The following is a 23,825-nucleotide window of genomic DNA, read 5'->3' as shown; positions in this document are numbered from 1 at the left end:
AACGCCGCTTTACTTATTTATTGTAGACTATAACGTATTAAGATAAATTTGGTGCAGATTTATACGGCATCAGGTTAGTGGTGCCGTTGACAGCAAAGGTCTTGTTGGCCCACTGGGGAAAATTGTGGAAGCTGTAGTAGTAGCCTCCCGTTGTGTGCACCACGACGAAGGTGGCGATGATGGTGACAACCTTCACGGCGAAGACCGGCGCCAGCTGCGAAACAAAAAATAACCGTGTATGAATTTCCAACAAACGCTATGAATAAATTACGCCCGACTTCGGCTTTAGACGCGGTGAAGTGACATCGAAGCCAGTTATGAGCCTGCGGCCAGCTTTGACGAGAAGCCTATATTTAGAACTCCTCCGTCCATCAGAGAACAGACAGACAGAAACAATAATATATTGTGAGGTAATTTTAAGTTGCTCCTCGGAAATGCAACATCTTTTTCGGTAGAGACAAATGATGGGTGCAGTACACATTAATTTTTAGCACACCCGGTGCTGAAGAAAACATAGCGAAAAGTATTTTGTGTCCATGCATACCACAGACACCCCGTCGTGGGCGCTGGGCTCAGCGCCACTGGGGCCGCTTTTGCGTCCTGAGTGAATTGGCACCCTATAGGAATACGTGTACAGAAAAGTATTTGAAGTATTTCTCCTATTTAACAGCGCACCTACGATATCACCCCTTCATGAAGAAAAGCAGAGTTCACCACAAAACACATTACATGAAGTTCATTGAAGTTTATTCTTATTCTTAGTTTCCTTACACAGAAACTAAAGGACCCCGAACAAAAGGTTCGTACTTGCACCTGACCAGGTTCAGAGCCCCATACAATTTGTACACAGGGAAAACAGCGCGGTACAGATGAAATTGTTCTTTCCACTCAAAGATGCAAATTAACAATAGAAAAATACAACAGTAAGAAGCACGTAAAAAGCTGAAAAAATTAAAAAATTAGAAAAAAACAACAACAACAGTAACAGGCACTCAAAAAGCTAAACAATTTTTGACATCGCTGACAGTTTTAATTACAACACTTAGTTCCACATCTCGTTCAGTGTACGTTTAAATATGTACTTTCGAAATATGAAACCTCATATTTCGAAAGTGCTCGACATATTTTCAAAACATTGCGATATGTGTGCGTGGGAGTGACTCGACGGCCGTTACCGGACGGTGTCGCGACCCATAGTGCTGTGCATGGAAACCAAATTTTCAAAACCTTTTTTTTTTTCTAGTTTCATAACGTACTCACGCAGACAGCCGTTTATTTAAAGTTAGCATGTGCTTTGAATAACACTGAGACAAAGAATGCAATAGCATTTCAAAACTATATTTTTAAAACGGCGCAACAAGTATTTAAGTACTGTGAAGCCCGACATACACCTGTCAGGTATTCAGCAAGAGGGTGTTTCTCTGAATCACAGAAGTTTTTCCTGGAATACAACATAGTTACGTGCGTTACAGTGGCTAAAATAGCATGATTGTTGAAACTGTACAGCCTAGCTCTACGTGAAAAGCAGTTCTAAAATGGCATTACAAACGAACGAAAACAAACTATGCACCGTTGCAGACGGCGGCACAGACGAAACCCTGCCCGCTTCCGCCGTCTCCGCTCGAGCCCCCGTGTTTCTAAACTTAACGTGGTTTCAGCTTGTCAGTGGCTTGGCAACTGTCTTTCGAGGCGAAACATTGACTGAAAGCATTCCACTCTTTCAATATAGGCACGGCCACGACGTGGGGAAGCTTGTGACCGAAGATGAGAGTCCAGCGTAGAGGCGCCGTCTACCACAGCAGGCCAATGATAAACGACACGTGACAAATATGAAACAGAGTAATAAATTGAGTTGTTTCACTCAAAAGAGCACATGTAATAAGATGAGAGCCTTTCACAGTTGTTTTAAGAAACCAAGAAACATCTGTGATGAAAATTACGCAAAGAGAATGCAACAATATGTAACAACCTACTTCTGACGGCTATCAAGCGTGTTGAGAAGTTTTTGTTCTCTTGTCATGCTGTTTGAGCACTGCCTTTCGTGTAGATTTAAGAGCATTCTTGGCTGTCTAGTTTCAATGGACTTAATATTGAGCCAGTGTAGCGCACGTGAAATGTCGGATTCCAAAAGCAGGCTGTCCTATTTTGACAAACACGAGCTGATAGAGTGCATGCCTGTTAAGGATGTGTATACTGCTTCTCTACACGCACCCATCGTGTCGTTTAAGAAAAGAAAGGTAGCTTCGAAGTTACGTTATATCTCTATTACAGTCCTCTTCAAAGCACACTACAACTATGGACAAATGACTTTTCGTGCATGAGTATACGCTGAAACCAGACAATGTTTTGTTACTTCGTGTCACGCTCCCGTCCAATGCCGGCGGCCAGAGGTGGCTCCTATGAGCATACATAGCGAAGTTATTAAAATACGTCGCCTTCTAAATGAGGTTTCGAATTTTTGCAATCTGTTCTAGGATGTACTCGGCGAAGGGACGCCGTCAGAGGTGACCTGCCAAATCATAAAACAGTTATTACATTCCTGCAGGGCGCCATCCCACGCAGAAGTGGCCGCTGGTGGAGCTTATTGAGCTTCAAAGGGTGTCATCAAGCTTCCATATGATAAAATAGCGAACAAAATGCCGGTGCATTTTTAAACACGTGATGTATGCCCCTTTGTAGGAATGTGAGAAAACATGCATGTGGAATAAATCTGACGAGGAAGATATTAGTACAGGTTATAGAGGGAGAAATGAGGTTACAGGATAGTGGGGAGTCCCTCACGTAGTGTGGCAATGTCAGTGTATTGTGCCAGAGTGGCAACACCATGCAAGCAGAATAAATTTCCGAAAATATAAATTATCTCTTTGTGGGCTATGGCTGTACACAATAAAAGCGTCTGGCCAAACTCGATGACACTTTTGTGCCTGCATTCTATCCTCACAATTTTTTCAGGCCTTGCTTTTGTGTGGCATTGCGTGTCACCTTTCGCGCTGGTGATATCATGGCATAGTCGATGTCAGCGGTGATTCTTGCGCTAAAATATTGAATATTACGGTACGAGATTGCGGCCGACAAAGATACATTTTTGTGCATAGCTGAGGCAACGGCTATTATTTTGTAGCTCCTTCGGTAGCCATATGCATCAACTACTTTTTCCCTTCACTATGCGTTGTCTACCGTATCAGCACCCCTCCATTTTAATGCCAGCCACATTGCTAGCTTTGAAATGGTGCCACGCTGGATGCTCCTGCTTTGATACTCATCACGAGGTAGTGCCATTTACAGGGGCATAAATTGCGCCATTTACAGGGGCATAGATGGTGCATGTAGTAGGCTCCAGAAGATAAAATCGTATATAAAAAACGTGAAAAAATGTAAAAACTGTTTGTCCGTTTCCCGTGCTGTATGAATGGGGAAACTCTGCCCTCCCTGTGCGCATGCGCAACAGGTGCCACGACTGTGCAAATGGACGAGAAGAGGGAAGCGTTGTAGCGGAGGGCATAACTTGTAGACATCTGGCTCAGCCCAATGGATGAAGCTGAAATCGTGATCAATTATCCGAGACAAAGGTTTAGCATACCATATGAACCAGCCGGTGGTCGATGAGGTTGGCGTCGACGAGAGCCATGGGTAGCGACGCCACTGGTAGCAGCAAGCCCGTGGAGCAGGCCACGGTCACCGGGAGGCTGTAGTAGAGCGGGTTTACCAGGGAAGACTCGGCCTGCAAAACCATGCAATGGCCAGGGCGGCCCACTAGGTCTAGGCGCTTAGCCAGGATTTTTTTTTTTTTTTTTTCACTGTGGCACAGGGGAGTGGAGGAGGGTGATTGATCGCGGGTTCAGCCGAGGCCGACGACAGGAGCCAAGTCAGGCCAACCAGCAACAGCCCTGAAGGCACCGTGTAGGCAGCAGCATCGCCACAACGTACTGAGGCCACATCGTCGCCTTCCCACACTTTCCTACTCGCACTGGATCCTCTATAAATTGCGACACTTGTCCCGACCTCACCTTCACCAAGTTCGTGACGCACGCTGCTTGGGAGAATCTTTATGATACCCTCGGTAGCGACAGGTGCGCCCTACGACTTACCGTCCACACACACGCGTCCCGCAGGCACTGGGGCTAAGCCAAGCTTATCCAGTGGTCACAATTTCGGACAGCTCCCATCCATAAAAACCTACTCTCCGAGGGATATGATGCATGGACCAAAAGTAATCGCTCTGCAGCGTAAGCACACACAGACGACCAGCCTGCGGTGGACAACCACCTCCTTTATCTGTGGAAGGACCGCCGTGGTTTGGTCCAGCGGTAGAAGCGTACCCACAAGACGAACAAGCGGCTCCGGTTGCGCATATGCCAAGTTACGACACGGGCCGAGCAATACACGTCCCTGCTGATGGATTCCAACTAGATCGCAAGATGCGATAAGGCCGCAGGACAGATGAGCTCCAAGAGCACCTGGAAGCTCTTCGCATCCTTCTCGATCCGGCCAGCACACGTGGTGAAACACAAGGAAATCTAAAACACGTCCTACACACATACCCGGCACTACCGCTCAGCTTGCTGTCGACTTGTGCTCCCGCTACTTCTGTCGCATAGAGGCATCGAGGAAGTCGAGTGTCGAGTACCAGTATGCCGGGCAACCAAACGTAGATCTGGATGCTCCTTTCACGCTTAACGACCTTAAGGCAGCTCTCGTTAAGATGAGGCGCGGTAAGGCCCCCGACAAAGACCGCATAACATTCACGCTGTTGGCGAATCTGCCGGATCAGTAATACGCAAGACTCTTCGAATACGTCCGTTATATTTGTGATGGCTCAGGGCCCTGGCCGGAAGAATGGAAGACTTCCCTCGTGACGTTCATCGCCAAGCCCGGAAAGGCGATGCACTTTGATAATCTGCGCTTAATTTTCTTTATTTCTGCGTCAGAAAGCTTATGAAGATGATGGTACGCGACTTTCTCTTCCCATACCTCGAGGATAACGGTTTTTTCGCCGACACAATGTACGGCTTCAGATCACATATGTCAGCTTAGAATATCTTGCTTCAGCTTCGAGAAGACGTCATCCTCGCCAAGCGTAGGAACAGGGCCATCATTGCGCTAGGTTTGAGCGGAGCGTTCGAGAATGTGAAAAACGGGTCTATCCTCTTAACCTAGCCGCAATAACTGTTGACCAAGGGCGTTTGCCTTCCCAGCGGGGACCCTCCTCCGGATTGACGATAAGGAGTATAGTCCTTACCGTATGGGAAACAGAGGTACATCCCAGGGTGCGGTGCTTTCGCCTTTGTTGTACAACATAGCCATGATGGACCCCCCGAACTACTGGTGCAGGTGGAGGGGGTGCACCATACACTTTACTCCGATGACATCACCCTCTGGGCCAACACAGGGTCTACCGGCGCCATGGAGGAGAGCCTCCAGACACTTTACTCCGATGACATCACCCTCTGGGCCAACACAGGGTCCACCGGCGCCATGGAGGAGAGCCTCCAGAAGGCAGCCACTATAGTCGAGACATATGCACATGCCTGCGGGCTCATCTGCATCCACACCAAATCGGAACTGCTACACATTCACGCCGCCAAGACCGATCCCACCTCGATAAACATCTCCCTGCGCAAGGGGCCTGTGTGCGAGGTGGATGAGGTCCGGGTCTGGGGCCTCCATATTCACCGTTGGCTTAAAGCAGACATAACAATTGCTAAACTTAAGTGCACCGGGGACATGATGAGCCACACGCTGGGGCGGGTATCGAACCGGCGCGGGGGCCTCCAGAGACGCGACGTGCCCCGTCTTGCGCAGGCCCACGTTACCAGCCGAACCCTATATTCTACCCCGTACCTACACCTCAACGCATTCAATGTGCAACAACTCGGCATCATCATTAGGAAAGTGGTGAAGCGGGCATTGGACCTCCCAGTCACTACTTCCACGGACCAACTTCTCGGTCTGGGGGTGCTTTGTACCTTCAGGGAGTTGTGGGAGGTCCATACCCACACGCTTCGCACAGACGGAGCCAGGACAACGTCTGCTCAAGCGCTTCAAAATCACACCACCTTGTGATCCGGAGGACGACACTCACCGTATCCCCGAGGGTTGGCGGCACAAGCTGTGGGTGGACTCTATCCCACGCAATATAAATCCGGACCTCCACGAAGGCGTCGCTTAGCGCGAGCGCGGGTGCTGCTCTGTAAACACGTCTCCAAACCTGGGGTCTACTACGTCGATGTGGCTGGTCCGGCCCGTTCGGGCCAGTGCACGGCGGCGGTAGTGCACCGCAAAGCACAAATCAATGGGCTCTCTTTCCGAGCCGAGAGTGCTCATCGGACTGAGGAAGTCGCAAATGCCCTCGCGGTTTCTGACCCCCAATGCCGAACTGTCATCACCGATTCGAGGTTCACCTGTGAAAGTTATATGCGCTGTGAGTTGGGCACAGTGGCTCATCGTTCACTTTAAAATACGGTGTCCGCCACATGGAGCCCCAGCCTAGGCTCATCGTGTGGGCGCCGGCCCATCACGGACTACCAGGGAACGAAGCGGCAAACGCCGCTGACAGCGCTCTTATCCTTCGGGAACCCACCCTCCTATCCCTCAATGACGAGCTAGGCTGACCACTTCTGCGCTTCCAAGAAATTATTGGCGACTTTAAAGCTCGGCACTAACGGTACCCACCTCCAGTGAAGGGGCTGTCGAAGGCCGACGAAAGCACTGTAGACCAACACTCTGGTGTCAGCCCAGGCTGCTCGCTACGACCCAAAAGTTAAATCCGAATGCCCGCACTGTGAAGAGAGTCGTTGCTCTTTATCCCACATAGTTTGAACATGTCAGTCTAGTCCTCACTTTTCTTCCCCATGCCACCCCCTCTGAAGAGGCTTGGGAGGTCTTCCTTCTCAAGTGCTCGATAGTCGGGGCCCAAAAGTCCCTAGCCCGCCCTGCTCGCGAGGCGGCTAGCATTTGCGGCGGCCCGAACTGGAGCTGCTAACCAACTGATACCGGTAGGCATCATCTTCGCCGACTCACGCCCTCTCATTCAAGGAAATCAAACGTTTCACAAGGAAGCCGGAGAAAGTTTGACAGATACAGCGCCTTTCCTTTCCTGAAAACCATTTAGAATTTATATAGCATTGCAATGAACTCCATTAAGAGGAAAACGATGAGAGGCAAATGATAGGAGAGGAAGGGTAGGGGCTCGCCATTCTCTTCTTAAGAGACGTTTAAGAGATCACTTTTTTCATTTTTTTTTTCTGGGGATGGGGGTTGCGGCTAAGGCAAATTAATGTGCTGAGTCGGTGGGTGGGGAAAAGCATAAAAAAAAAAAACACTGGCAAAGAAATCGGGAGGAGTGCGAGCTTTACTTTGGAGACAAGCCCAGTCAATCCCCCCGCCCCCACTTCCCTCTGTATACGTGCCTGACTACAGCACGTGGGAAATAATGCGTTTCATTGCGACAAATCAAAAGTTGACCAGAATATTTGCTATGTACGTCGAACTTATTAGCATGAGCCTAGGGGTAATAACTGGTGCCCAGCTACTGTGAATTACGCGTGGTTCTATAACGTTGCAGCAAGCTCCACCCAACAAGTGACCTCCTCTAGCTCTGCTGGATATCTCATCGTGCGGAAGTTCTGTCAGGTAGACATGAATAAAGTTAGTGCTACAAAATTGGTGGCAAATGTATGTTATTCGGCCATTTTCAAGCACCTGTGCTTAGTTGGGCTGCTATAGCGAATTGTCGTTTTCTAGTCACAGTTATCCAAACTGAAGAAAAAAAAAATCTGTAACCAAAGTTTTCACTGTAGCCGCAGAATTGTTCTCTCTTCAGTTTGCTTTAGTGTCGCAAAAAGATGTGCATGGCGCCTTATTACAAGGCGCCGCTTCGCAATTTTTGCTCGAGAGTAGCAGGCTGAATTTAGAGGCCGCAACAAAACACAGAATGCAGTTTGACTTAGCAAGCGCATACCAGGTCGCATGCAATGGGTATGAGTACTGTGGCAGCGGCGGTGTCGTTGTTGACCTCCGTGAGCAGCGTGGTGATGAGCATGAGCACCACTTGCACGAACGCCGGGGGCCAGTGGCGCATCATCAGCACGACATTGGACAGCCACGCCATCAAGCCGGACTCCTGCATCGCCACCAAAGATCGGGAATTTGCTTCAAGCACTACTGACAAACCCTGTTTGGAGTCGGATGCTGAATGCACGCAAGAATCGGTTCACCTGATGACAAAAAGGAAATATTAGTTTAACTGTACCCACAAAGAGGACGGGACACTGGGTGTTACTTTTTAACCGTCAAACATTTTTATTTCAGACACCACGAAACATACGTCTGTGTGGGCTATGCGTGTGGATATTACTAGGTGAGAATTATAAACGCAATACAGCTGACGCTGACGATGGTGATAATAAAAACGACGAATTCAGTTATATAGTCGATCCAATGGAGTTGACCATACCATTACCGCAGTCGCTGCGGCCGCTGCTGCTTTCATCTCGGCTTTCTTTTGCGCTTGGTAAACTTCTCGGTATAGTGTTCTAGAACACTATATTCTCGGTAACAGAAGAGTCCGGCTCCTTATTGTTCGACGCTGTCGACAGCCTGTCTGCTTGACACAGTTGCGGTCTCAGTCTTTAGTGAGATGGCGTATGTGTATGGCGTATTTACTTAGGTTAAAGCTAAATGAAGGAGCGGTAATATGGAACTTCATGAAGAAGACGATGTTCAGTGAATAGCGCGAGCATGTTGTGCAGTAGGAACTTGATCAAGATAACGATGTTTACTGAACAGCAGCGTATGCTTTTGTTTTACACGAGGCGTGCTCGGCTGTAGCGATAGCATAATGTTCTCGTGCCTAGGTACGACGATGAAGAGGACGATGTTTGCTGCGCAGTACGAGATGAAGCAACATGCGGCGCACGAGTACATGATGCATGCCATCTGTAGAACGCCTGAGGTACTAGGTCCAGGAATAGCAAGGAATAGCGCTTAACTCGCAAATAAACGCAGTAGGGCTAATTACGCTGAAAAACATCTGGCGCAGGCATGCGGCGGCCACAGGAACTCTATCGAGACCTTATACGCTGTTGCGAAGACAGATGGCGTTTCCGCGGATTCAGTGTCGGAAAGCGGGTTTCGCAATGCGAACTGCGTGTCTCCGTCAGTTTCTCAATGCGGAATTACCCCAGAGGGTCGCTGCAGGCCACTGTAGCGTCATGCTCTAAATGCAGAGGATATATGTCTCCCGAAGTTTTTTCGCGAACGGTCGACAACACCAGCCTCTCACTGACAAACTGTACCTTTGTGTATAACCAAGCGGTCTTTCTACATGTACTGAACGCAAATGTTTATGAGAGAGGGAGATCGAGCATTTATATAGCCACAGAACAAGTAGAAAATAGGAATGGGGCAGTCATGAACCTTTTACTTAGGCAAGACCTTGGGCGTGAATTCATAACGTTGAAAGAAAAAAACGGCAAATTTAGAAAATGTTCAACACTCAACCGTGGTCGAGACTAGAAAAATGGGCCTTGCTTGTGCTCTCGACATCCCTGACGAGCCTACATCATATCCAACTGACTTCTGCTCAAGAACACCAGGGTAGAATATTTTTTTCCCATGTCAAAAACAACAAAGCTTTTTAAAAGCATGGATTAATCGTGCAGGGCGCTCCCGAGAAAAGCTAAATCTGTTCCCTGAGACGTGCCTTGGTACGCTGAAGGGGCGCCGCCGTTTCGTACAGAATTTGTTTATTGAGCAAGTTTTTGTTTGAAACCAGGACTATTTTATTTAAACGGTAGTTTAGTGCATATTTAGGGCTAACATTTCAGTCAGCTATTCCTCACGACCAAATATAACGTCCCTATTCACACTTCTCAAGCTAGCTAGCCTGTGTCAAGCGCTACTACGCTAACGAGTCTTGCTCCAGGCCTCTCCGTGTTTAAAATAAACATTGCAATATTGCCAATGTGACATGCTAAATATGTAGCAGTTATGCTCGGCACAAAAACAAGCGCCAATGTAAAACTGCCTTGTGCCGCAAATATTTTCAATAAAAACCTGAATACTGAAATTTTCAAGTTCATGGTCCGACATCTACCCGAAAATGAGCCAAGACATGCCGCTTCTTTTCTCCCTCCTATTTCCACAAAAAATAAACCCAGAAAACGAAGTACTCTAAATAACTGTAGTAGAGTAGCAGTGGATATCGGTTTAAATTATCCCTACCTTCAATCCGAAAGCTACAATGCTGAAGGAGCCTCAAGCAGCCGTCATCATCGTCATCATTGCCAAGAAGTTAAAAACTCTATTACATGCTCATTGAAGGGCAAGCTAGGTCCTTGTTAATACACAATTAACCTTATCCAGCGCCACTTGCCTCCATCCTACCCCGGGAAATTTTGTTCTCGTATCCTCTCTTGACTCTCCACCGTCACCACCTACATTTTCACTTCGAGAAATGCAGTGAAAATGTGTTTACATAGACAGCCTAAACCTTGAAACAAAGCGAGATTTGTAAGGGTGGTAGAATGGACTAGTTGGTAATTCATGTTTTGTAAAAAAAACAGCACACCCTTAAGACAACATCGTCCTTCCTTTCGCGGTCCATATCCTAAGCGTGCGCTAGTTTTTCATGAACGAAACCCGGACGCTGACTCATCGCGAAACATCCGCGATTTTGCTGATTTATGCGGCGTCCATTTTGCCTTTAATGACTCTGCGCATTCCTAAGTGCGTACCGTTTTCCCATCAGATCAGTAAAGGATCCAAACCTGATCTAACTTTGCGAATCGACACACTCGCGAAATAACCGGTATTACTGCAAAGAGAGCAACCAGGCAAAGTCATAATACTGTTTCTGAAAACAGCCCTGGAGCTTTCAGTTCATAAGCCGCATCTTGTGGCTTGTGACATGCCTAGCGTACCAAATATATTGAACGCTAAGCTATGGTCCTCCCGACTCGCAAAATGAAGCCTTCTACGGATGTTACAGATATATCACTAGTCACTAGATAACTTATAGAAGCCAATCAAATAGGGCTTTGTCGTTCCCGGTAAGTAATGCACGAATTTGCCCAATTAATGCCCGGATAGCCTTAGCATGAAACTGCTTAGCACGGTACGGAGAATGAATAATGCTGCGACTGCGCACACACCTTGACCGCACCAGCTACGCACAGACCGCCCCCGTAGGTAATGAACGCACTCCAGGGCACCTTGCGATGCACCAGGCTCCAGTCGAGCAGGTACTCGCCCAGTGGGCGCTCCTGCGGCCGCTGCGGGGTCATGAAGAAGACCAAGACCAACCCGAACAAGGCAGTCGTGTCCCGGTGGCTCCTGCACGAAGCAAACGCGGCGTGGTCGTTCAGGTGCAGATGACGTCTTGTTTGCTAACGATACGGAAGATACCTTATTGTGCATTCCACCTTTACTGGCGATATTGAAGACCCCCCGAGTAAGTGTTTGCCCTTTTTCTCCCTAATAAAGTCAAAAGAAACACGTCTTCTGAATGATGTTAATTCTAGACTATTCCCATATTTATCTCTGCCCTGAGACGGTTATTTGAAGGTTAACGATAATGAAAAGTAAATGCATCAAGATAAAACGAGCGAAAACTGCTTCCTCCCGTCTCCTCTGGTATATTATCAGCAGCTTCAGAATAATAATATCCACGCTTTCTCTCATCAACATGGTTGTGTTTGGTTTTTCAACAGCATCTAGCCTATGCGCAGCTTCTGCTAACAATTTGTGCAAAACAATGCTTACAGACCAACGCATAAACACAATGTAGAAAGAGGGGAAGGAGATCGTGACGCATTATACTGTGTCGCCATCTTCTCCAGTCACTGAGGGGGAGCCTCAGTCCGCAAGCCAACGTTTCGACAAGAGGGCTTGTCCTCGTCTAGTTAGCGCGGACATTGCTATAGTGCGGTTGATATACGCATGTACGTAGTTTTAGAACGCATAAACATATTTTTCGAGGTTTTAAAGGAAGAACACTAGCGATAGACTGAGTTGGCGTCGTTATCCACTCACTGATCCTCTCGCGCCAGGCAGAGTGAACGCTGAGGCGTGGAACGTGGGGCATTTAAAGCGCATGCCATCGCATGCGCTGGAAATGCAAGCGCCTCACAATGTACATGCTTCACAAAGTTCAAAGAATTACCGAATGGTGCCGTGCAAGTTAAAAGAACAGTCGGGTCTTACACCAGTCCGAACTCGCCAGGTTGCGCCAGCATTGACGTAGTCCTGGACCGAACCAGGAGCACAACGAAGAGCACGAGAAGGCAGCCTGTGACGAAGAGCTCGAGCTTGCTGTTGGAAGAGATAGGAAATGACTGCGAGTTATTGCATGATCTGTCCGTCATTTATTCATCCTCAACTGCTCTTTATTCAATGCGGCATTACAGGTCTGGCGCATATTAAGAGTGTTGCAGAGCAAGGATTAAGCGATTAGTAAGTACAGTAGTGAATGCTATATTGATATCGCTCAATTTATGGCTGCAAAAGTAGCCAACGACTGCTGGTTTTGACAGGCTTTCTCTCTCTTCTGTTCCTTCACGTTATCATTTGAGGTGGTGTGTCATGTCACAAGGCAGCACAATAAGATGAGTATTGAAACTTTAGACTTCGCAGCCAGCTTCTCAATCTAGGCACAAGCACGGAAGAACTAGCACATAATAAATAATGTCTCCGCGCCATGCACAACCTCAGAAAACGTCGACTCCGTGCCATTGACATGTCTCGAGCACTGTCTCCTGACGGATTAAGAGAAACCGAGAACAGCTACCCTTCGCCTCACGACATGTGCTTCAAATCGGTCATTGCCCCATATGCTATTTGACACTCCACACCACATCTTAGTAGGCTTTATTTGAAGCATGCTACTCTGAATAATGCATCAAATGCACAAGTTCGAGCTGTTAATATACATGCACGAAATGAAAGCTGTTAACGGCGCGTTGAGCTGGTAAAATGCAACCTGTAACAAGGCAAGCATGCACGAAAGTGTCGACATGTGTGACTGTTACTGAGGCAATATCGAATGCTGGAATCAGGAAAGTGCTGAGATAGAGCGTTGTAAATACACTCCTTTTAAAAAGAATCACGCTAGCACAATACAGTTCTTAAATTTCCTTCCCACTGGGCACACTTGACCAAAAAGATGTTTGCGATGAAGCAGTGATCGATTTTTTTGTGCCGCATACCCCTGTATTGTCAAAATGCGATTACATGATTCCAAAGCATCCAAGTACTGCATAAAACCCTCCCTACATCAGCAGCATTTAACACGGGAGTGCTTCTTTGTAGTGCCATTGGTTCCGTCATCGCTCTCATATCCTGCATGGTGTCTAATTTTGTCTGAGTGAGCGTATTTATTGAAAAGTAGCTTTCTCGTCAAAACAATTTTTCAGCTATATTCTGTCTCATAGTTAAGAGTAAATTCTTGATTTTTGATTTGTGGCGCTGGCAACAAATGGCACCACTCATCAACACGGCTAGCATTATGTTGATAGCGATAACTTGTTCAATTACAGATTGTGCTTGGCGTAGCCGGCGCTTTACTGTATAGAAGTATAATTGCTACTGTCAAAGCCAGAATAAGCTTCAAATAATCATTTTCAGCTAGCAACTGTTCTGATATGGCGCGTCATGCATGCCTCATTTATGGATCAGTGACACAGCTTTTCTACATATTCGGAATGCTTAGGATAGATACATGGCGGACCTACGGGTAGCTTGGGCTCCTCTAGGAAGCCTCTACAATAACTCCGTAGTCAAAATATGTACACATGTTTTGGCCCTTAACTGCGAAGATGGGACCGTTTTAAGGCTCTTAAACCGCTCCAGCAGCACTGACCTGAAGCTTCCCAGAGAGACGTATTTTTCCTCCAGGATCTTCGCTATGCTCTCTTTGGTCTCATCGTCTTCCTCGCAGTCGCTGAAACGAAAAAAGCAATTAAAAGACAGGGAAACAATAACCTTGAGTCCATATTTTTTTCATTGTCGTATTTGACCAGCGCACATCTTGCGCAGGTCAGCGGTGCGACGTCCCGGCGTCCCATGACGCCCCGATCCCTGTTCTGTCCTCCCCTACCATTTTTTTCATCACAGTGTCCACCTTCGATGGGGTACTTGATAGTTCAACTAATCAAAACAATCAAGCAGCCTTGTGATCTGCGAGCGGGCCACAAGGTCATGTGATATAGGCTTCAATTACCATTCTGACGACGCTTGGCCAGGTGCGCTAGGAATGCTCCAACAAAAGCTGTGATGCAAGAAAACACTTGCCGAGCCGCCAGTTTTGATTGAGTTAGAGCGTGATAATAAGTTCTGTTAAAAGTCTTGTGCTTTTTCCCTTTACACAAACACCTCGAACAGGTTTTTATCCTGTTTACTGGTGTTTACTGTTTATGTTTGAAGAAAGCGCACTCTTTTTTGTGTATGGTGGCCACTTGAATAAAATTGTAGCCATAGCGTTACTCGCAGTAATGTTCGGCGTTTTTTAATAGTCTCAGTACACGTGGTATGCTTTCAAACATTAGCGGAGCACTCACCGTGCCCTTTGAAGGCTTTCGGGGCCCCAACAGATGGCTCAGAATTAATTTGAACCATATGGGGTTCAATGCGCTCCGATATCGCACAGAACACACATGCCTTTTCCCGAAGCCCGATATAAACCATCGCGGCAACCACGAGTACTCCGACGCGGAGTCTTCACGCCGCTGATCGCGGTAGACAGTTCGAGCACTCACTCTTAAACACATTATTACCTTCATCGGCGTTGCGAGAACTAGGCACTACATCTTGCCCCTAGAAAGCCAGTGGTATAAATCGAAGTCTTGCCAATCACTCAAGATCTCGCTCGAGTATAACTCGGTATAGCTCCCTGGCCATGCATTCGTACTTTAAAATCTCCGCATCCTTCGTCTTACACTAAAGCGTAAAATACGCCGCATTTCTGCAGGTATTGCGTGTGGGTCACCATAGTGTCTACTCGGCGGCTCAAACCAGTCGGCAGCCCCATCGTGTCCTGTTCCTACTGACCACGTGCTGAAGCCATGAATTTTCTTCCGTAACTCTCAGGCCCTATCTGACCTTCTAAGAAACCCAATATCCCGATCTACGTGCCTCCTCCAAGCTGACTGCTCTCGCCCAGGTTTACTAGTCGAACGTTTATCTTACAAAAGACCGCTACAAAAGCTTAACAATTACTTCCACAGCCAAATCACACCTTCGAAATTTATAATCGACGTTCCTGTGCATCCCGATACCATTTCTCATGTGGTCTGCACAAGGCGCCGGAACAGTATACCGTATACGGTATGCATACTGCGCATTCTTTAAGAGTAGAATGACAAAGATATGCCACAGGCGCCCTATAGCAAAATACTTGCATTGAAACGGAGAGAAACGCTCACTTTTCAACAGTGTTTCAACGGTGCAGATCACAACGAATAAAGCTATTGCCTGCAAGCCTCTAATATGTACTTATCCTCCCTGTAGCTATGCGCACTTTTCTATGAGGCCATCTGTACATGAAAATACAAAACCATCTGAAGTCGCTTCCCCTGCCTATAGGTAGGTTTAGTAAAAGTAGCATGGGTCCTCACTAGTCCTTGAGGAAGATTCCGAACACGACGACCCAGCAGGCGAGCATTCCAGCGGCCGCAATGGGCAGGCACATTACCAGCCACGGAAGCGTAAAGAGCTGGTCGTACGAGTAGCGTCTGCAGAAAGATTTCAAAGAAAAATGAAATGAATAGAAAAATTGAAAACAAAAAAAAAAATTAATAAAGAATGGATTGAGCTTTGCGTACTTAAAAAAAACACCATGGTACTTATTAGCGCGATAGTGTTAAATGCAGCTGTGTCCAGAAGGTCCAGCTTTGTTGGCGTTGTGAGCGAAAAATCATGAGCATGGTTTCCACATTAGTATTTGGCAGGTTACATGTCCCGGCAGTGAGTGATTAGCGAGTTGTGTGACCGTCACAAGACCGCATAATATTGCAGGGATTGCCAACTCGCATAGCTCCTTGAGATTGAAATCGAACCCAAAGGTTCTTTGGCCTCAGAATCAAACAGGCTGCTCTCCTAGGTCATGTAGCCCCGTCTATATCTATGTTGCTGTTGTATATATGTTGTGTGGACTTTCTCTTAATGTGGTAGCTTACCAAAGTACGCTATAAGTACATGCTGGATACTGGAGGCGCACATTATTCATTGAATTAAGTGACCAGGAAAATACATGCACGCAAAAGAGCATCTGGAAGGAGTTCCACAGGCGGCAGTCACTTACGCTGTTTTGAAAGGATTGAGCAAGCGTTCCCCAGTTTGTTTCTGTTAAAATAATTTAGTGATGAAGTTTCCCTCAAAATAACTTAAGAATGCTGCAATTGAAAGAGAAGGCACTAGAACATCATCATCACCTCAGAAACCTTTGTGATAGCGCAGCTCAAAACAGCACAAGTTAAATGTAATGCCTTTTAGTAGTAAATTTTATGCAATTAGGGTCAAATAGTTTGAATTATTTATACGGGCTGCTGGCCCGCATTGTGCAAAGGTCAACACAAAGTAAAGGACGGCAGCAGATGGCGCCGAGTGCATGTCTCCAGGTTGCATGGCTTGCTAATCCTATGCCTGATCTTCAGTTAATTTTATTTTTTCCTTCGCGCCAGAGCTAACAATTCTAAAAAAAAAAAAAGCTCGCTCTAGAGCGAGAATTTATTGACTGTGAATAACTGCTGTCATAACATATGCATGCAAAGTCACGTCATCAAAGCGCGCACCGATAAAAACAAGTCTTCAGTATATCCCTAGCGAAAAAACCGCATGAGTCACAATAACCTCATACAGATTTCTCATACTAAGCTCGTACTAAACTCATACAAATCTCATACAATCTCACATATTTCTCATACGCTGAATGACATTTGTATGAGATTAGGAGATTTATACGAGTTTAGTATGAGTTTAGTATGAGAAATTTGTATGAGGTTATTGTGACTCATACGGTTTTTTAGTATACTGAACACTCGGTTGCGTCGGTTTCATAGCACGAAAACTAATTTTGAAAGCCATAATTCGGTAGTCATTTCAGCACACGCGAAAATCTTCACAAACGCACCTATTGACAGTACTTTATGCTTACCGCTTACGGGACATTGTTTCGACAAGGTGACTAAATAATGTTTCGATGCCCTTTATGTAAAAAACAGAACACAAAACAGGTCTAAGGTACAATAAAAAGAGAGATAGCCATGACCTTGCTTTTCAAGTTCTCGAAACCACAATACATTTTTCATTCCGCGGCTGGTACCGTCCGTGATGTGAACGCACTGCTCTTCGGGCTATGGAGGGATGAAGCCATCGCGTCATACGCTTCTTGTTCTTGTACAGACAAAAGATAGGCATGAACGCAATGCTTTTCGGAGGACTGGGCTTACTCTTCGAGAACCATACGGAGGATGCGAGATGCCGGGTTGCCGAATACCGAGCCAATGGCCCCCAGCGTTGCCATGTAGGCAACGGACAGGAGGAGGACACGCCGGATCAGCATATACTTCCTGCACGGAGGGCAGATATATAGATTACAATATCTTTCGGCGAGAAATGTAGACCAAATGAGCATAAATGGGAAGGTAATTTCGGAATAGCCGCGGCAGGGCTCGCGCTTCGACTCGAATGAAGCAGGATGCTAGTTAAACTCACTGGGACTCTTGCTCAAACTTTACGGCGAAGTCCAGGCTTACTGCACTGCTCTTCCTGCGGGTCCCTGTAGTAAACAAATGGAAACAAAAAAGAAAAATAGGCATGTTTTTTCTCGCGTTTCGAAAAAAATAACAGAATACATGCTTAAAAATATTCAGATAAGGTTTCCAATCAATGCATTTAGTGTCAGAAGGTTTCACTCCTTGCGTTAAGCACGAAAACTAATTTCCATGGTCTGTAAACAATATGAGTCATGCCTCCCGTTGTACAAGACTACTTTTCTGTGCTGCGTAGAAGTTGATCAAATTGCCATAAAGATTTCTAGTACGAAGGTTGTCAGGGTTTACCACCCAAAGCTACCCAGGCTATGAGGCGGTGGATGATTCCGAATTTTTAGAGCACCTGGGAATCTAACACGCGACTGCGTCGTACACCACAGTAACGCCTTATGCATTTCGCCTCCGTGAAGATGTGACCCTCGTTGAGATTCGCTGTCTTCGGTGTGGTTCAAGAGAGCCGAGAAGTACCGATTGTAGCTTCCTTTCTTGGCGTAGCAAAGGTTGGCATATATTTTGCGGCTGGTATAATTTGAGCTTCTAAAAAGATTGCTCTGCCAAAATACATTGTCTTCTTCTCTAGGAGACGCCGTACTGTCCGTGGAACATCCCAGAACGAAGCGCGGAACTTCACACTCTCACATCGTCGCCCGACAAGAGATGCGGAACTTAAGCCGCCTCTTACGGAAGCTTACCAAACGCTCCCCTAGGATCGTTGGAGATGCCCGACTCCGGCGTGGCCATTCCGTCACGGCTGGCTCGGCTGTCCCGGCGTGAAAGCTGCGCTGACCCTCTCTTAGGACCGACTGGAGTGACCAGTGTGGGCACCACGCACGGCTCGTGTTCGGCCTGACCCAGAATTCGCGTCAGCACCGAGGTCCTGCGCAGCATTCTTCGTCGCCGGGCATTGGTCATCGTGTCAGTCTCGATCTCCACGATGGTGCACTCGACGATGGGCATGACGATGAGAGTAGAGAGAACGTTCTCGAAGAGCAGCGCTCCGCAGAAGGCAAGCGCCACAATGCCCGTGAAGACGGCCTTGACGCCGGCGCCGCCCAGGCCGAGGACCCCCAGTGCCACGCGGCTGTACATGCTGGTGCTCTCCACGGCTAGCGCCAGGAACACCACGCCGATGATGAACAGCATCGTGTCCTGGACAACACAAGATCGACGCAAGGGCCCATTCCCAGGGGCTGATGACATATGTGTTGACGAAAGGAAGTGAAAGAAAGAAGTGACAGTCCAGGGTGTTATAAGGCATCTCCGCCACCTTTCTTTTACGTCCACACAGTTACGTCTCATACACGACTCAATCTGCTAGCTCACTGCTTTACGTAACACACCCTTCGTGATAACGGTCATCAGAAGTGATAGCGACATAAACGCATACTTCCATTATCCAGCAGGAGCTCTTCACACGAACTCGGTTGAACCAGTTACCAGAGAATAATGAACACCTGATCTGAAATATAAATTTATGCAAGGGCTCGGTGCAAGGCAGAGGAAACAAAAAATTGCACCCGATTTGTATCGTTGAGCTAAGGCGGCTTGGTGCGATAGTTTATTTTGTGCTTGTTTAGCTTTTTGATTTTTTTTTCCTTTTAAATAGCTAATTAAAATGTGAAATGGGGGATTTTTTTGCAATTAACACTTCATAATTATTTAAGTACGACCTAGACTGCCGAACACAGATAGCGCCGAAAAGCGGCCAGAGCAGAATTTCTGCTCTTTCAGCACAAACACGCGCTCGCTCGCCAAGAGCGCGGCGATCAAGCCTCGCTGCTGCTCCGACGCGTCCATTAACTCCCTGCATAATAATCCGCACTGACGCGCCTGTATGACCTATGGGCAGCGTGTCTTACTCACTCAGGCAGGATCTAAGAGTTTCGGGTGCGGTTACTGCCTCACCAGAATTGCCTTCGCGGAATTTGCTGACTTTGCATACTGCGGAATGTTTTTACTTTGCATAGTTAGATGTCTTAATGACATTTCGAGTCGTATCGTGGACTTGCAATTACAAACTTGTACACCCGTCGCAGTATTAGAGGCCTTACTACAATGTAAACTTGCTAAGGTCATTTTGCAGTATATCAGGCTATGGAGACACTGGGAGAGATAACAATGTGAGCCCGGAGGCCCTGTACGCACGTTGATGTAGTATCGGGCCACGAGGTCTGGCGCCATGACTCCGAGTAGAGGCAGCAGCACAAAGGGCACCGACGATGTCATGGGCGCGGGGATGACGTTCAGCGCCCAGAACTCGAACACTAGCAGCACGCAGTAGGCGCAACGAGCCTCCTGAGTGTGACCATTCCAATGCCACTCATTAGCAGATGGTCGCGGCTATCTCGCTGGGTCTAAACAACACTGTACTCATTCTTGTAACCTCCATCATTGCTCTGTAATTGGAGAAAGGTCTAGCGCACAGGATGCGGCGAAATTACTGCGAATCATGTACCTGGTATCACAAAGCCAACAGATGCGAAAGAAAGCTGTACAGTAGCCTCCATCATCGGATGCTCTGGAATTATATTCAGGCTCAGGGCTCTCATCAACGACTACTGCCTTTCTGAGGTTGCACTGAGGCCAGGTGGTATATTTGGTCGTGGAATGGTAATAAGGGTCACCTTATTTGGCGTAATGAGGCCAGCCTCGAGATCACGCAGCGCTTGAGCTTTAGCTTTAAGCAGCTGCAGAGATAAAGAAAGGGTCATTCGATCATAAAGCTGCCATTAGTCTCCTCTGACAATATGTCAGGGGGGTGGTCATGGCAAAGACTTCATGGTTATAGTGTGTCTTGAAGCGATAGCCCACTCACTACAGACGATAGCCATAAAACAGTTCTCAAGCATCTAAGCAAGTGTGGGGAGTGTGGTAACGTTGGGCGACTGCTCTGCAGAAGCAATGTGAGCTATATATTGTCACTCTTTTTGTCTATTCCTTCAACCAAATCAAATTAAATTCACGAAGTTTGTACACTGCGTCCTCTGCTCTCGTATGACGGTAGGATTTAAAACTTGTGCGGTCCTGCTGCGAAGAAAGCTTGCTCTCCCACCTTGGTTCCCGGAGCGAGCAGCGGAGTGAGGTAGATGGGAGCCAAATACGCTGCCAGCGTCAGCGCCCCGAAGAACCTGCTTTCGTTGTCCTTGACGAAAGCGTACGCTGCGTGTCGAGAAAAGTAAGCGATACTGAGGTAACTCACGTAACCCCGAAGCATTCTGCTCTTAGCTGTCTCTTTTCTGGCAGAGGGTGATGAATTATAGTGCCTGTCTCCGGCTTCAGCTCCTGTTTCTAAAGTGGCTATAGGATGTGCAACGAATGACCGCGGCGCTTAATTCCCTCAGGAGAGCGCAAAATTTTATTGATAGTTGCGGTTTTATATGTACAGAAGACTTCGCTTTATGCAAAGAGCATCGCCACGTCACCATTTAGGAACAAGTTTTTAACCAAGAGCTCCGCATTCATCTACTGGCCTTTAAACCGAATGCCACATCAGAGCTGAGGAGTCAGTGATGATGAAAACTGTGTGGTCATACCCTCTCTAAATGTTGGGCAGTCGATAATATAGTATCCCGCAATGTACAAATTGGGAAACTGAAGAGTGCCAGAGGCGCGAAAGGCGAACACAGAAAAATTATCAGATGTTCCCGTGCTCGACAAGACCATCTAAAATGCTCATATGTCGTCTTATGACGACATATGAGCATTTGTGCAACGTCCTTACGTTGCACATATGTGCAACGTAAGGACGTATGGAAGTCCAGTTGAATAAACTAGAGCCCTCGCAGCTCTTCCACAGGTGGGCAGAAGTCTTCGAGAGCCATTGGGCTGCCTGCAATACTGAAGACACACGAGGTTCGCTAGGGGATTCAGTGGCCACAGCGGCAGATGGAATGGCATAGCGACAAGGCATAGAAAAAGGACCGGTAAAAGAACCGAAATGAGTGCACAACGCAGTAGGCGCAGGGATGAATTAAAACCACAGTGGTACGAGGTATACGTACGTACCTCGCTCTCTGAGGGACGTCATTAGCACTTGCCGCGCAGTCGGAACCTGGGAACGGCGAGCAAAAACGAACGCAGAGGGTGATGCGCGCGAGCCGAGACGTCCTGCACGCTCTTCATGCACTCTTCTTCTGTTTCTTCTTTAGCTACTTCTCTTCCTCTTCCGCCGCTAACGACACGTGCGGTAAGCTGGGAATTGGCCATGCGGCACATATACTGCGACATTTCAGTCTTTTTATTGTGCATCGACAAGGGAAAGGCAGCCGGAGAACAGTTTCGTCAGCTCATGTTCACCTGAATGCGACAACTGCATGTCGTATCGCATCATTATTCTAGCTCATCCCACTCATGGGAATTGAAGGATAGCGCATTTTATCAATGTGCCGTATGCAACCTCATATCCAGATTATTTAATTTAGAAATTAGCCCGACCGGTTGCTTCTGCGGTGAAACAGCAGAAATAAATTATATAATTTCGGTTTGTTGGGCCGATCTTCCACCTGATCCTTCAGTCGATACGTGGATATAAAGCCAGCGAGAACCCGGACAACCAAACTCGAGCCGTGGTCCTTTGTCGACATCAAAATCTTATGCCATATATTTAGTTAACTACGTGCACGACAGAAGTCGTACGTCTGTCCGAATTACATTCTCATGTTAAAGTTAAAAGAAACTTGGGATGCATCTGGTCGCTAGAAGCAGAAATCTGACTGTGGTAAATAAACTTAATTCGAGGCTTCTCAGCTGCCCTATCGTTCCGCAGCTTCAGAAAAGCCTACTGTGGGGGATCACAGGGCAGACTCCAACAGCACAGCGGCTGAAAAAGTGAATCGTTCTTTAGAGATTCTATAAAAAGATACGAACGCCTTTCAATGACCTCGGATTCTTAAAAGGATATATGAACTTTTAGCAATTTACATGTTGTCAGGGGGGCGTATAGCCTCATCATGATGATTCCGGCCACTACGATTGGCAGATAAAAACATATCTTCGGAAGTCCAAGACGTCACATTCAAACCATTTCTGTGCCTGTATTGACACTTAAATCTACTAGCGCATTTTAATAAAAAAAAATTAAAGGCACGCTAAGTCCAACCTACAAAGTTTCTATACGAGAGGCCCTCACCATGCTCACCCCTGGCCGCCAGACTGGCTGTCATCATGCCCATTGCCAGCGATGATGCAAAGAACAGCTTGAAGCGGAGCACCTAAACGTCGATGCTTGCCTAAAACAGTGTGCGGCAGGTCCACTTGCCCGGAGCTGACACAGAGATGAATGAGTGGTAGGCCTGCATCACGAGCACATTCGAAACTAGTATCTAGCCCTAACGTACGTCTGAGCACGCATTTTTCACCATCACTCCGCATGGGCGACTGGAGCTCAATAAAACTATATATATCCTGAGGCACAAGCTGCCGCCGGTTGAGGCACCCGCTCCTGAATTGGGCTGCACAAAATGATCGAAAGTAGGGACCTAAAAATTAAACTGATGATGACCGCACCGAGTCTGTAAAGCCTCTCCATGCAGCGGTGACGAAGTACGTAGAACCAGCTTCTGCGGTTTCGGGCACCCTGCACCAACTCACTGCCATGTAATGATTTGACAGCATTATAGTGACGTGCTTTCAGCGCTCACGACCAAGCGGAAAACCCGGATGCACCGTCGAGAACATCAGGATGGGTCTAAAATTTGTTACGTAACATACGGAGCGGTGAAATTGTAAAGGAAATGAAATGCGATGGGCAGTAATTTCATGGAAGCTGTAATCAAAAAATAACACATAGGGAACTTGGTTCCCGACTGAGACTCTACCCTTAGACCCCTAAGGCTTGGTTAAAACGGTGCTTTATATCTATGCTGTGTGGCCCTCCACATAATGTGGCAGCTTACGACAGTTCGCAAAAGAATATGTGTGGGGTTACAAAGGTGAAGTAAAGATATAAATTAGGAGATATTTGCAAATACAAACTAAATTATCATTGGTGCTTGGAACTGCCATCTCACAATCACATATATAGAGAAATCTGAAACAGCGGGAGATTTACGCCTGTAG

At 47.0% G+C, this 23,825-nt stretch overlaps 1 protein-coding gene across 1 annotated transcript; it reads right to left on the bottom strand.

Annotated features, from left to right (window-relative positions):
- Window positions 1-20,025, bottom strand: LOC146196466 (sodium-dependent low-affinity dicarboxylate transporter 1-like). The gene is made up of 11 exons (XM_084596364.1): window positions 19,914-20,025; window positions 18,461-18,917; window positions 17,710-17,773; window positions 17,445-17,564; window positions 15,612-15,728; window positions 13,859-13,939; window positions 12,205-12,312; window positions 11,154-11,334; window positions 7,961-8,122; window positions 3,581-3,721; window positions 1-214 (listed from the first exon to the last, which is right to left on the bottom strand). The coding sequence occupies exons 1-11, from the start codon at window positions 19,992-19,994 to the stop codon at window positions 38-40; spliced, it is 1,689 nt and encodes a 562-aa protein (XP_084452490.1). The 5' UTR covers window positions 19,995-20,025; the 3' UTR covers window positions 1-37.
- Between the last annotated feature and the right edge of the window lie 3,800 nt (window positions 20,026-23,825).

Source organism: Amblyomma maculatum, chromosome 3 (genome assembly GCF_055883805.1).
Source record: "Amblyomma maculatum isolate TAMU_Amacu chromosome 3, ASM5588380v1, whole genome shotgun sequence".
NCBI classification, from domain to species: domain Eukaryota; kingdom Metazoa; phylum Arthropoda; class Arachnida; order Ixodida; family Ixodidae; genus Amblyomma; species Amblyomma maculatum.
Note: the sequence above shows the minus strand (reverse complement) of the source record. Positions and strands in the feature narration are given on the sequence as shown.